This window comes from Falco punctatus (assembly GCF_963210335.1).
Source record: "Falco punctatus genome assembly, chromosome: 6".
Lineage (NCBI taxonomy): Eukaryota > Metazoa > Chordata > Aves > Falconiformes > Falconidae > Falco > Falco punctatus.
In genome coordinates, this window is record NC_137585.1 from 57,202,235 (window position 1) to 57,216,456 (window position 14,222).

Genomic DNA, 14,222 nt, shown 5'->3' on the forward strand with positions numbered 1-14,222 from the left:
CCGGTGAGGGGTCTGGAGCACAAGTCTGATGAGGAGCAGCTGAGGGAGCTGGGGTGGTTCAACCTGGAGAAAAGGCGGCTCAGGGGAGACCTTATCGCTCTCTACAGCTGCCTGACAGGAGGCTGTAGGCAGGTGGGGGTCGGTCCCTTCTCCCAGGTAACAAGGGATTGGACAAGAGGAAATGGCCTCAAGATGCACCAGGGGAGGTTTAGATTGGGTATTAGGGAAAATTTCTTCACCAAAAGGGCTGTCAGGCATTGGCACAGGCTGCCCAGGGACGTGGTGGAGTCACCATCCCTGGAGGTGTTTATAAGATGTGTAGATGTAGCACTTAGGGACATGGTTTAGTGGTGGATATGGCAGCACTACGTTAACGGTTGGACCTGATGATCTTAAAGGTCTTTTCCAACCTAAACGATTCTGCGATTCTATGATTCTATGTATTATATTTATGTAAAAGCCATCAAGAACTGTTAGTAAAATGTCTATTTCATCTAGACTGTGCCCTGGCTATCTGTGCCTTAGTAGCTCCACTGGACACCACTGTTTGCACAATCCAGCGGTTACTCTGAGAGCAAATTAACTGGTTTTCTGCCAAAGCACTGACCTCCTGTGATTGATTGACCTGGCAAACAGCCCTCTGCTGACAACAGGGTATAAAAAAGGGACTTTTGAGTAAATGAGTGCTGTTAGACTCTGAACTGTTTGGAGCCATGAGGGTGATACTGTTGGCTGTGGTTTACATCCCATTCACCGTGGCTGTGGAACGGTAAGAAACCATGTCTAGCATCTCTGGCACGTGTCTCTGGCTTTCTGGGTTGACCCATGCTGGTTGCTACTCAGGGTCTCAAAAAAGAAACATTTTTTTTTTTTTAAAGAGTATTTGAGAGCTCTAGAAAGGACAACCAGTTAATTTTTGTGTGTTTATTTTACTTGCATAGAGTCCCCCTTGTTCGTTTCAAATCTATCAAGAAACAGCTGAAGGAAAAGGGAGAATTAGAGGAATTTTGGAAGAATCACCACCCCAGCATTTTCGCCCAGAGATACCTGCATTGCTTCCCTGCAGATATTGCGTTATCGGTAGGAACGGCTTCAGAACGGCTGTATGATTACATGAATGTAAGTACAGTTTTGTAATGCAGTCATAAGGACTCACTGTTCTCTTGAAGGCAGACTTTTTTCCCCAGCACATTTCAAATCTAGTCTCTCCATGAAATTATAGAGCTCGAGATGGGTCATTGCTCTATGCTATAAATGTTAGATCATAAAAAACTAGTTTACCAGTCTGCAAAATAAAGCATGTATAGATCTAAGTTAGCATGAGACCTGGGTAGGAAACTGATGTAGTCTAGCATTGGTAGTCCTGTGACAAATTTGATTTTTGCATAGATCTGTATTGGACTTGCTGGGTCTCCAAACCAATGTGGAAGGTTCGCTGTATCAATCTTGGTTCAGGAATGGGTTTTTAGTAGCAGAACCTGATTACTTCATTTAGCTGTATTCTATTTATCAGAAACTTGGATGTTTGCATGTTATAAAAAATACCCCAAATCTCATTTATTTGATCACAAATCAGTCATAAATCAGTGATAACAAAGACCCAAGTGGAGTTTTTATTTTTCTGCTTTTATCTCCTGAGCTTAATGTGTACTAAACATTGGAGACTGACCTGGGTTTCACACTAACCTGGCTGAATTTACCATTTAAACTGAAAAAGGAGAAAAAGCCTTTCCTTGGATCTCAGACAGGCAGGTCAGAAGGTCAACCATTTTGTAAACTGTCTTTCCAGGTTTTAGAATTTTGTTCGTTTGGATGGTCTTTGTTTTCTGTTTTATTTGGTTCTTCTGTTATGCTTATCTAAAGGAAAGCTAGGTTGCAGAAATGTTGTGGAGGCTGCATCTGACCAGGGGAGGGAATGGAAGGGAAGGCCAAATAAATTCAGCAAGAACTTCCTGACACTTGAGGGCCATAAAAATATATGTCAAGATGAGCTAGACGTGTGTAAAATAGCAAGGGAGACTGAAATACTTCAGCCTGCTTTAAATCTTATCAAAGAGGCGTACCTCTTCAAACGACAAAACAGGACCCAGCTCCCCAGCACACCCAGCTAGCACCAGGAATGGTTTTTGGAGGTTTCAGGGAGAGCAGTGTGTTTGTGACTTTTCTGTTTGTTTGGGTTTTTTCTGATGAACATGTCTTAGAGCTGCTTCACTTTACAGATTAACTGATAAAGGTGTCTTTAATACAGGAAGGAATAAAATCCTGCTGTATAGCTGGATATTCTCTTGAACGGCACCCTTGCTTGCCTTTTCATGATTATCTCGCTCAGGCTGTAAACTCTGGGGTCAGAAACTATATTCAGTGTATTAATTAACAAGTATGCACTTGAAGATACATATTCAAATATTTGTATTGCTACAAAAGGCTTGGCACTTACAAAAGGCTATTGCTTTTCTATCTGTGTGTGAATTCCAGAAATGCCTCTTCCTAAAAATAGGTCTCTTAATGCTGAAGTGCTCTTCCAGGGCACTTCATAGGGGATGTGGATAAGCTCTTCACTCCAGCATTCACGTGTTCACAGATTATCTCTAGCCTCAATTGGTATCCAGGGATGGTCAGCAGTTTCTTTATCCACTGGATGAACTTTGTTCCATACATCAGAAACAGTCTGTGCAACAGAATTAATTTTTTGACCTGCTAATAGCTGCTAATTACAAAGGAAAAAGCCCAGCCACACGTGACAGCATTTGTGCCCCTGGTTGGAGCCCTCTGACACCGGTGGATGCGGGTCGTGCTGGTTTTGCTTCACTGATTTCTTACTGACATCAGTAAGGAGCTGACTGAAAGCCTGTGTGGTTGTGTGAGAGCTTTGTGTTGGGGCTGACCTTGCCACCACTCAGGTCGGGCTTATTTGCTTCATGGGGAACCCAACTGAATGTTGGCTCAAAAGGCTTTAAAAGCGCCGCCCCGTTATTGCATGCAGCTGGAGTGAAATCTGCGCACAGCCACTCGTGGAGCCAGACGCGCTTCCCTGCAGTGTGCTTTTACAATTAAATGAAATCGCACCAAACTCCCTGAGGAGCATTGCGTGATGCTCCCAAGTCTGCCTTTTCCTCAGGAATATCTCACCGGGAGGCAGCCTGGTGCTGACCGTGTTGTTCCTCCCCCAGGCACAGTACTACGGAGTTGTGAGTGTCGGCACACCACCCCAGAGGTTCACCGTCGTGTTTGACACCGGCTCCTCCAATTTTTGGGTCCCTTCTGCTTATTGCATCAGCGACGCATGCAGTAAGAAACATTACCCTCCCTTATGCTCCTTGTGGCTTGGGTACCTTGGCCACTTCTCCTTCCCCAAGGAGCTCTGGAATCCCTGCAGCAGGGATTTTGGAGGAGAGGACTTGGAGCACCCCCAAGGGCCACTCTCCCCTGCCTGGCTTGCTCCTCCACCTCTGCCCCTCTGTGCCACCCTGCAGCTGGGGCAGGTGCCTGCTGCTGCTGCCAAGCGTCCCTCCACACCACGAGGTGCCTGGTGTAAAAGGCATGAAAATAAACCCGTTATCTGCTGCTACCAATAGCAGTGGAAATGCCCTTTTTTTTAATATTATGTCTTTAAAACCCAAAACCTAGAGTGCCTGCAGGGGAAGAGGGATTTCTATCGACCCTTCCTTGTAGGACAAGCAAAAAATCTGTCTCTCCTACATCTCATCTGGTTCTGCATCAGGGAGTGGGTGCATTTCTGGGGCCTCCCCTCAGTGCACGGATGTCATTTTTTGTGTAGGGGTGCACCAGAGATTTAAGTCCTTTCTGTCAGATTCGTATGAGCACGGAGGGGAAGCCTTCTCCTTGCAATACGGCACGGGACAGCTTCTGGGCGTTGCTGGCAAAGACACACTGCAGGTGAGCATCCACCTTAAACAGGTGTCAGCCTCCGGGTCAGCTGTTTTCAGGGCACTTCAGACACTGGCCTTGTCCTGGAAATCCTTGCCTCGTTTAAACAAGGGCAGGGTGAGGTCCCACCAAGCCGGGTGCTGAGAGATGCGGGTGCTGCTCCAGCTTTGGGCTACCGAGACAAATCCCTAAGATTTTTTCTTTTCATTTCTGCTTTTCTCCTTGGGGCCTGTCTTGGGTTTATGAACAAGCAGTCACAGAATTAAGGTATTAAAAGGAATTGGTGCAGCCTACCTGCCAAATGGGCACCTGCTATATGGATGCAAGTCATACAAGGATACCCAGGCTTTATAAACTGGTTGAATCCATTGATATGGCTCTGGAATACAGCTGATTTCTTGTAATTGGTGGTGTCTTTGCTTTCAAATGGTTGTGGATTTTTTTTTGGTACCAAACAGATAAGTAACATCTCCATCAAGGGACAGGACTTCGGCGAGTCGGTGTATGAGCCAGGAACAACCTTTGCCTTTGCCCAATTTGATGGAGTACTGGGCTTGGGCTACCCCTCCTTAGCAGTGGGCAATGCTCTGCCCGTGTTTGACAGCATCATGAACCAGCAGCTGGTAGAAGAGCCGGTCTTCTCTTTCTATCTGAAAAGGTTAGTCTTCAAAATGACACTGCCAAAACAACCATACATCTGTATAAATCTTAATCTCTAGGAAGTAATTTCCCCCATTTCTTCTTTTTTGGTGTTTTTTTTTTCTCTCAATTTGACACTGAAAAATATCGAGTGAAAAGGAAAAATGTTATGGGGAGAACCATGAATTTTTGAACAGGGAGTTATTCTTGTTGGAGCAAGTCATAAACAAAGGAAAGGCTCCCAGCCCAGACTTACCATGTCTGTGTTGCTAGAGTTTTCCTTGTGACCCGTGGAAATGATCAGAAATGCCATGCTACACCCAAGTAGCCACATTTCAGAAAAGAAATGTTTTTTCCTAATCTGGACCTGTTTATCCAGTGTTTATTCTGAGGTGAGAGTAACTACTGGCTCAACCTGCCCCTGATGCATTCCTTAGCCCTTGGCAGCCTACAGTAAGTCTTCTCAAAGGTTATTTGGAGGCTCTGAGTTGGGACATATGCAGTTATAATTTAGAAATAACCCTTTTCAGCCATCTATATCTGAATTTAGGAAGGGCTGTGGTTTGTCTTTTGCTTTTAAAGTGTAATCTTATCAATGCATGCTGGCACACTCCCATGTCTGTGTTAACCTGTCTTCGCTTTCAGAGGAGATGACACCGAGAACGGTGGTGAGTTGATTCTAGGGGGGATAGACCATTCTCTCTACAAAGGTTCAATCCACTGGGTCCCAGTCACTGAGAAAAGCTACTGGCAAATACACCTGAACAAGTATGTATGCATGCATGTATGTATCTATGTATGTATGTATGAAACACTTGGTGGGTTTTGTCTCCTCGGGTAAAACCCACAGAGGCGGAAGCACCTAGAGATACAGATGCAGGAGGACTCAGCTGCAGTGTTTTACCCTTGTGTGTCTCAAAGAGGGGGTTCACCAGGATGAGGCCAGGGTTTATTAGCTCTCCAGATCAGCTGTGGCATGAGTAGCTGGTTTCTGGGAGAGCACGTTAATACGTTTTAATATGATACACCAGTGGTCAAGCTGACTCTCGGTTGACTATTCAGCTAAGAGATGAAGGCACCCAGGAACTGAATCCAACTCTGGGTCCTGCTCTCACCTTTCCTGTTAACCTTAGTCAACGTAGTCGGTGTCCCTTTGTTGCTCCTCTAGCAGGCTGTGTGAATTGACGAGGACACATACCTGGGGGTGAGGGCAAATTCATCAGCAGGCAGGAACGATCAGGGCTGTAGGAGTTCTAAGAGAGAAAAGCGGGTCCACAGACAAGACGCCTTCCCCTGCAGTTCCCTTTTATTACCTTCTTTTCTTCACAGACATTCTTGTCTTTTAAGACTGGCAAAGCTTGGCAGCTAGTTTTAACGTCAGTCCATACTCTGTTATTTTAGCTAGCAATAATATGCTGCTTCACTCACAGTGTATGTCATTTGCTTAAAGATGCTTTGTTTTAACACTTGCAGTATAAAGATCCAGGGCCGGGTGGCGTTTTGCTCCCACGGCTGTGAAGCCATCGTTGACTCAGGCACTTCTCTTATCACTGGCCCCTCTTCACAAATCAGGCGATTACAGGAGTATATTGGGGCAAGTCCATCGCATACTGGAGAGGTAAAAACTATTCAGCCAGAATACAGCCTAAGGGGAAGAGAAACTGGTATTTGGTGCAAAGAGCTTGTAGGGTGGGATAATAACCAAAATAATTGCTCAGAAACATTTTGGCTAAACCTTTGTTTCCAGGACAGCATTGAACTGGGAGCCAAGCTAGTTTTAACCCATCTACTTTCCTGCCCCAGACCTCCTCCCAAATGTCCACTTTCACTCCCATACTTGTCCATACTGGTGTGTAAGGAAATAATGGGGGCATCTGTTTGAGGAATCGATCTCTAGTCTACATCAGAGATAATTTTCTTTTGGAAAATCAGAGGTTATTCAATGTCCCCAGCTATAGCCATTAGCTCCCCTGAGCCAGGAGGGGTTCAATCCTGATGGCAAGTTCTGACAGCATCAAATGGAAAGGGAAAGGTACTTCAATTACAGCCCCCACCACGGCTCCTCTGACAGGACCTCTCACTGCCAGCATGCGGCAGAGCAGATGGTGTCATGCCGGGGCTGCTGGGAGGGATGCACAGTGGTGTCCCTCACAATGCTGGCTCCTGGCAGATGAGCTGTAAGGTTTGGGACAGACCTCGCTGTCTCTTACTCTTCCTCCCAAACCTTATTGCTCTGTCTCCTCCCTGGTTTTCCTCTCTTCCCTGCTACTCTCTCGTATCCCTCTTGCTGATGCTCCCCACCACTTCTTCCTGCCCCTGCCCGCTCTCTGACCAGCACCTTCCACCTCCTCCAGCGGCCAAAATGGCTTTGATGTACCACTCCATGGCCTCTCTGGCTCCACGCCTGCAATCCCTGGCTCCTTGCACGTGTCTGGGGGGCTTGTGTGAACCGAAGTTGCTCGAGGTATGACAGGCTTTCCCACCACCTTGCCCACAGGCCAGGCTGGGATGTCTCTCTGCTGCCCTTTGCATCTCCCTGCTGGCAGTTTTCAGCTGGCATGACAGAAATCCCTGTAACGTCTAAAGTATTGAGATAACAAACCTGAGATGGCTAAACCCACTCGCCTCCAGGGAAAAAGCAGCTTATTTTTACCGTGCTTTATTGCTGGCCCTTGGCTGACTCCTACGGGTAATTACCACGTCGCCACAGCTCCAGTGCCCCTAGTAAAGCTGCCACATACGGCTTCTGTTAGCCTTGCAGTTGTCTTGATTGATCTGGACCCAAAACTGCACTTGGAAGAAAGTTAAGAGTGTTATGGTTGCCCAGTGCACTTGGCAAAGATCAGAGACAAAATTGGCCTCTGAATCTGCCTCCTTTTGTAAAAGGAGGAGCTGGAGTGGCATCTGTGTAACCCCTGAGACTTCTGATTCTTTCTCAATTAAACTTTAAATTTTGTTTTTATTCACATTTTCAGATACATGTCAAACAGTAAGCTTTGATACCAAGGTACATGCTAATGGATATAGATAAAATATGTATTTCCAATGTACTTCCATTAGTGTAATACGAACAAGGAACAGGTCATTGCAATATAAGTTAATATACTCTGGTGCTGATGTAAGAACCCTCAGCCAACATCTCAGATTCTGCAAAAAAGCATCCTGAAAATAACACTCTCTATGACTGTTTGTAGCAACCACAGACAGTCTGAGTATATTGGCTCAAATCTATCCCAGTATAAATGGGTGCATCCCTCAGTGATTTTACCAGAACTTTTATCTCTTTCCAGCAAGGATTAAAATCATTCTGGCCATACTAGTTATGTAAATGAGTTATGTCCTTCTTCTCATATCCTACAAACCATTCTTCTGGCATTTTTACCCTTGTCCTCTTTATCCCATGGCTTATTTTATTCTAATGGTATGACACCTGATAAAAATACACAAGATTTAGGGTTATATTTTCATAAAGCAGATTTTAAACCAAGGAAAAGTAGATTCTTCCTCCTAGGAAGCCTCTAAAACAATGGCTTTAAACACTACAGTTTACAGCTAAGATCCCTCCAGGGCTGGGAGGATTCTGCAGTGCCATTTAACATGCCAGTTGTTTCACGAAATAACTAGAAAGGGCAGGAAATTATCTTCTGTGTTACTGTAAGTGACTGTATTATTTATGGAAATTAATGACCATGGCAGAGTTTAGTCCTTCTTCTGCTTTTTAAATCCCGCTCCAGGGTAGAGTATAAGTATAAAGTGCTGTATTGCTCACTGGCTTTTTTTCCCCCTAAAACGATGTTGTTTTGGGAGGGAGTGGGGTGAGCTGCAGCCATAGGGTGCTCCCTGTGTGGGCTGAGGCAGCTCCCTCCACCCAGCCAAAGCCAGAGCATCGGAGGACTTTTGCTCAACAGACATTGGTAATACGGGTTTGCTGGGGCTCACGTGCTCAGTTTTGCTTATGAATTGTACAGTGGGATGTGAGAGTCCCCCTTTACATTGTTCCTTTTGGGGCTCGCAAGGGTTTTAATCAGCCCTGGGTCACTAGGGACTTTGGTGCAGTGGTTTGGGCTACTAAGCTGGTTTGACCCAGTGCAGGAGCTGGAAAGCCGGGCCATAAGTCAGCCTGATGCTGTTTCTCTGCAGTAAATTCACTATTAACTGCCCCCGAAGTCTTGAATTCAAAGGACAATACTTAAAAAAGGCAAATCGATCCCTTCTCAATCAGTGCATCGCATACAGTTTCTTGTAGACTGCAGAAGACTGTCAAGCTCGCCCCACATAAGCTTCACGATTGGACATCACGAGTACAAGCTGACAGCAGAGCAATACATCATAAAGGTATGTATCCGCAGCCTCCCCGCTCCCTGTTCCCTGCTCCCTGAGCTGGGGCTGGAGCAGGCTGCCACAAGGACACGTGCTTTCCCTTCCAGGAGTCTATTGAAGACCAAACCTTCTGCATGAGTGGCTTTCAGTCTCTTGACATCACCACTCGCACTGGCCCACTCTGGATTTTAGGAGATGTCTTTATGTCTGCATTTTACTGCATTTTTGACCGTGGGAATGACAGAGTGGGATTTGCAAAAGCTGTTCATAGGAAGGATTACTACTGAGTCATAATAGCGTTTTTTCTGCCTTAACCTGAATGTTAATGTAATGATCTTCAACACATAAGTGAAGAAGAGCTTTAACTGAAACTCTAGACCTAAATGCAGTCGTGTTGCTCCCCTCCAGGTTTTAAGGGCTTTGGAGTGGTCCTTGTCCCAAGTTACATAGTTTGTGGTTCAATCTCTATATGTTTACAATTCAGAAACAGTTTTTCCTGAATAACTGATGGGCACCACAGCTGCCAGGATGAAGTGAAAACAGCTCAGTACTCAGATTTGTGAAAGAGCAGGAGAGACTGCTGAACAGTGCCAGGCTGACAAGATAGCAGTTACGAGTTGGGGAAAGTAATCCGAGTCTAATCTGGTCTGGATATCCTTTTTTCTTCTTGTGTGCTAGTTTCTAGCTCATGTCCTACTGTTTCCCTTTTGCTCATTATTTTCCATGGTTGGGGTTTTGTCCAGCTTTGTTTCCTTAGTGCCATGGAAATTCTCTTTATATTGGCTTGTTCCAATCAGTTTGTATAAAGAGAAAATTGACTGATGCCTGTGTGACCACTAATTTCCACTACTGTTCCTTGCACACCATTTTCTGCTGCTTACATCATATCTCAATCCTGCTTTTTCCCTTGGGTTCATTCTCTCTTGACACTTTTCTATTCCTCTTTTGGGTCTCAGTGTTTAACGTCTATGACTTAGGTCAGATGCTGCTTTACCTCAGCGGTGCAGGCAGCTGGAAGCAGCATCTACTTGAATTACAAAATATGAACTGCAGCCCTTGCAAAGGGAGATGTAAAGGGATACCGCAGCATTCCTCCACCTCAGATAAGTTATGGGACCAATGCACCAGCATTAGACATCTACTGCCCCCTGCTCAGCCGCTTCTTGTCAGCAGCAGCTGCAGCTTCAGTGCTGGCAGAGGAGTGAAACAGCCACAGGTAGCTGTGCTGATCTGGCTAAGGAAGATTCACCTAAATTATAACCACTGGCGTATTTGTTTGGATAGTTAAAGCTGATACTGTCCCCGTACACATAAATAAAACTTAACCAAGTAAAACCTGCTTTGGTCTTAGTGCTGTTTCAGTTTTGGTTTATGTTTTCTTACAGTGGTTCCAGTGCCAGAGAGGATAGGGAGGAGAGGATGCAACAGCAATTGAAAATCCGGGCTGCTCTGGGAGGAGAGAGATGGGATTTGTTGGGGTGCTGGGGCTGCTTGTGTCTTCCTAAAGCCAAAAAGTGTCTTCAGCCAGGCACCTCCCAGGCAGGGCAGGGCTGTGGGGAGCTGGAGACCAATATCTCTGGGGCAGGGGCTGGCAGCCCTGGGGGACGTGCTGCTGCAGCCTGTCTGGGTGTGCTTAGCACAGACCAAACATGACATCCCTTACTGGCCTTGGCAGCGTTACGATCACAGCCCCTTAGGTTTTAAGGCTTCAGTTGCAAGACTCAGTAAGTATTGCTAAAGTGACACAGTTTGCCTGCAGGTATCTCTGAAATACTGATCTTGCCTTCCAGTATGAAATATGCCCTCTCTCTGGTGCACATTGTCATGACTGTATTTACAGCCACATTGTGTCAGACATTTGGCATCCAGACTATCAACCTCTAGCAATGGGGACTCTGCTGCCAGTTGTCTCTTTTTGCGGACAAAATTGAGCTGTACGAAGTTACCATGTATTTCAGGCCAATCTTGCCTTGTTTCCCCTTTGTCCATACCACTCCTAAAGAGCAGAATGGCCATGAGCTAACTTATTTGTCTATAAAATGTCATTTGTTTGGTCGTAAACGAAGACAAACATCTATAAAGCCTTATCACTCATTTAACATCAGTGGGGTATTGTTTTCTTTACTGTGCAGCAGACTTAACACTCTGGTACATTTCCATTATTTCTAAAATACATATATATTCCTCAAACATGAGCCTGCAGTCAGAGTTAGAGACCTGTTATTTATGATGGGGGATTTCTAAGGGCGGCGGGACATGTCCCTGCAGCCAGTTGGTCCCTGCACTGATATTTCAGCTCTGTGAATCCAGCACAGTGTGAACATGTCCTAGAAAGGGGTGGAAAGTCAGGCAGCGTGTGCAGGGACCGGCTGTCTCTTTGTTCTGATATATCTCATCCTGCTCAAGATTAACACCATTTCATAGGAGCAAGCCACTGCTCTGACCGATTTGTCTCTCCTAGCCCTGTTGTCTCCTCAGTCTTGTCCAGCTTTGGCAACTTCTACAGGTCTGCCTCGCTGTTTCTGGTAGACATCAAGTTCACTTTGTGGTGGGTCACACCTTTGCCAGAAGTGCTTCTTGACAGTTCAATACAGTCAAGATGACTGTGTTTCTCCAAGTGCCTTTATTCGTGCAATAATTCTATATTGTTTATACCAGTGAACATGAAATGTAAATGGCTGGGTTTGCTAAAATTTACCATGCTAAGGCAAATAGTTTAGTGAGACAAGCATCTAAAAGCACATAATCCCAAAAGATAATTTAATACAAATACAAGTCAGAGCCTGCAGATGTTTGCTGAAGTGAGATAACAGAATAAATGAGGAGAGGAAATTCTCCTGGTAACTCATCTCAGCACTAGCTTCTTTACAAGCAACAAACAGAACATTATAGCTGATCTGGAGCTGGCCTGCTATGTGTGAAATGCTATTTGTGCATTGCAGATTACACTGTGGGACTTCAGAGCTGTCATTCCTAATTTAACATGCATCTACATATCTAATAGACACCTCTGTGGGACTTAACTGAAGTGTTTATCTACCTAGTGGCCACCCTTGGCCTCCATCGGAGAATGAACACAGTTGCTGGGCCAGGGAGTGCTGGCAGAGTGAGCGGGAGGAGGTAACAAAATCATTGCTCATGAGACACATAATGTCCTGGTGGAAAGCAGCAGTGTGCGCCCTAGGTAGCAGCCAGGCTGAGAAGGTGGTGATGGAAGGTAGGCCGAGCTGGATGATGAGAAGCTGGGAAGGCTCCTTCAGGCTTATCTGGGTTGGGGAGGATGAGCACTTTGCTCCAACACCTTGAACCCTGGTGGAAGCTGTGTGAAGGAGGAGAGTGAGGAGGTGTGGTGGGACTGGACCCTCAGCGCAGATTTGTAGTGGGCACTTTACAGTCGTCTCTGATTCCTGGCTTACATTCCCTTACAGACCGGAGCACAGTTCCTCAGGCTCATGTACTGTGAGGAGAGAGCTAGATATTTCTCCACAGCTGTTGAACCCCCTTCCTATACATGTGCATCTGGGAAGGGTATGGCCGTATTCTGCTGAAACCTGTATCGCTCTCCTGACTTTAACGAAGTGCTGCAGAGGAGTGTTTCAGGCTCCCAAGGAGAGCAGCAGGTACTTTAACATGTGTCTAGCTGTGTGACTGGAGCTGTCTGGGTATCCTTATAATGTATTGCTTATACTAAAAACTTACCGTTTGTTAAAGTTAAGCTCATTGGTAAATGGAGTTCCTTGACAGTTGTAGATGCAATTAAATTGCAAAAATATTGAATTGAAAAATGTGGCTTCAGCTAAAAGAAGAAACAGGGACTAAGGAAGGGAGCAGGAATGCTGTAGGAAAATCTTTTCTTCTCTGCTGATGTAAGAAAGAGAAAACTAGGTATTTCCACCATTGTCACAGGTCGATAGAGCCCTCTTCCCCAGGGCGAGTCAGCAGTCTGGGGCTTGGAGGACTGAGGAGCTAGAGATTGTAGCCAGAAGCTGGGTATTGGCCTAGGAAGGGCCATCCAGAAAATCAGACTGCTAGGCTAAGGTGCTCTTTATTTCAATATAATTTGACTTTGTTGAGGCTCTTGTTTTGTTGGTCAAACCTGAACATAGCAGCTTGATTTGCCTGAGGACTTGCTGCAGAGTGGCCAGGGTGACGTTGCACCAGAACGCCTTACTCCAAAGCTGCGATCAAACCTCACCACTCAGCTGCTGTCAGACACCAGCATTGCCTTATCTCATGGTGTGAAGAAGCGTCTCTGTAGGTGCCTAGGAAATCTGTGCTTGGCTTTTCTGCATAACTAGAATTCCCATAATACGAGTTCAAGTAGCTCTTTCTTGGGCTAAGTGTCCTCTGCTTCCCAAACTGATGGGGATACCCACGCTTTTGTCTAGTGTTTTTGAAGGATTTGAAAGCGTGGCACTGCTCAGACCATATCTGGTGCACACCAACAGGAGCTGATTCCAAGACTGAAACAAAGTTGGAAGAAGTAGAAGTGGGGAGGGTGGTTGATTTTTTTTGAAAGCCTACCCAGGTGAGATAGCAGAGTCCTGCTGTATGTGATACCCTGCTGGAAGGGCTTCTCACCTAAGCTGTTGGCCAGAGGAGCAGGAGCAGGCAGGTCTATTCATTCCCTTCTCAGCTTCAGGGCATCCTGAAGACTCCTAGGAGCCACTGGTGCTGCCAGTTACCCTGGTAAAGATGCTGTTTGGTTGTGTGAAGTGCAACCTTCTGAGCAAGTGAACTGGGTGAACTTGGTGTCCCTACAGTCCATACCACTTGCTAGCTATTGCAGCCTCATGATTTTCTGTGTGTCCCCCTATCTCTGTTATTCCCAGCTACCCAGTCTCTCTCTTGTCTAGGGACACAATCTCCTCAGATACTCACTTGTGGGGGAATGCTGGCGTCATGCTCTGGATTGCATTTGTGTAGATGTGGGAGAGAGCTAAAACCAAAGAGCTGCTGCTGCTTTCAGGGCCTCCTTTGAGACTTCTTGCAGAAGCTGAAAGGTCAGATTGCTCACGGGAGGTTTAGGGAGGTGACTTGGTCACCCCTGGAGGAGCAGGAGCCACCTAATGTTGGCTTGGGATTGGGTTAATGGAGAATGTGTGTGGTACATCTGGGCAGCATGGGAATGGGAAGAGGGAGGAAGGAAGTGCAGAGCAATTTCTGCTAGCAGTCCTGGGCCACTTAGTTGTCTCCCTGGGATGGCTGCAGCCTGTGTGCTTCCAGCTGAAGATCTCCACAAGAGTGGAGCCCTAAGCTCAGGTGCCCCTGCAGTTCCATTAGCTCTTGAGAGAGTGCAACAACCCTGTCATCACTAGGGAAGTCACCTGGGAATGGCGGTTTACAACAAACAGCCACTAGGTACACCACATACA

The 14,222-nt window shown here is 46.0% G+C and overlaps 1 protein-coding gene across 1 annotated transcript; it reads left to right on the top strand.

Annotated features, from left to right (window-relative positions):
- Positions 1 to 711: 711 nt before the first annotated feature.
- Positions 712 to 14,170, top strand: LOC308065317 (cathepsin E-like). Its single transcript, XM_080391137.1, has 9 exons — positions 712 to 769; positions 942 to 1,119; positions 3,171 to 3,288; positions 3,779 to 3,897; positions 4,347 to 4,546; positions 5,173 to 5,295; positions 6,001 to 6,145; positions 8,764 to 8,862; positions 8,955 to 14,170. The coding sequence occupies exons 1-9, from the start codon at positions 714 to 716 to the stop codon at positions 9,132 to 9,134; spliced, it is 1,218 nt and encodes a 405-aa protein (XP_080247263.1). The 5' UTR covers positions 712 to 713; the 3' UTR covers positions 9,135 to 14,170.
- Positions 14,171 to 14,222: the final 52 nt, after the last annotated feature.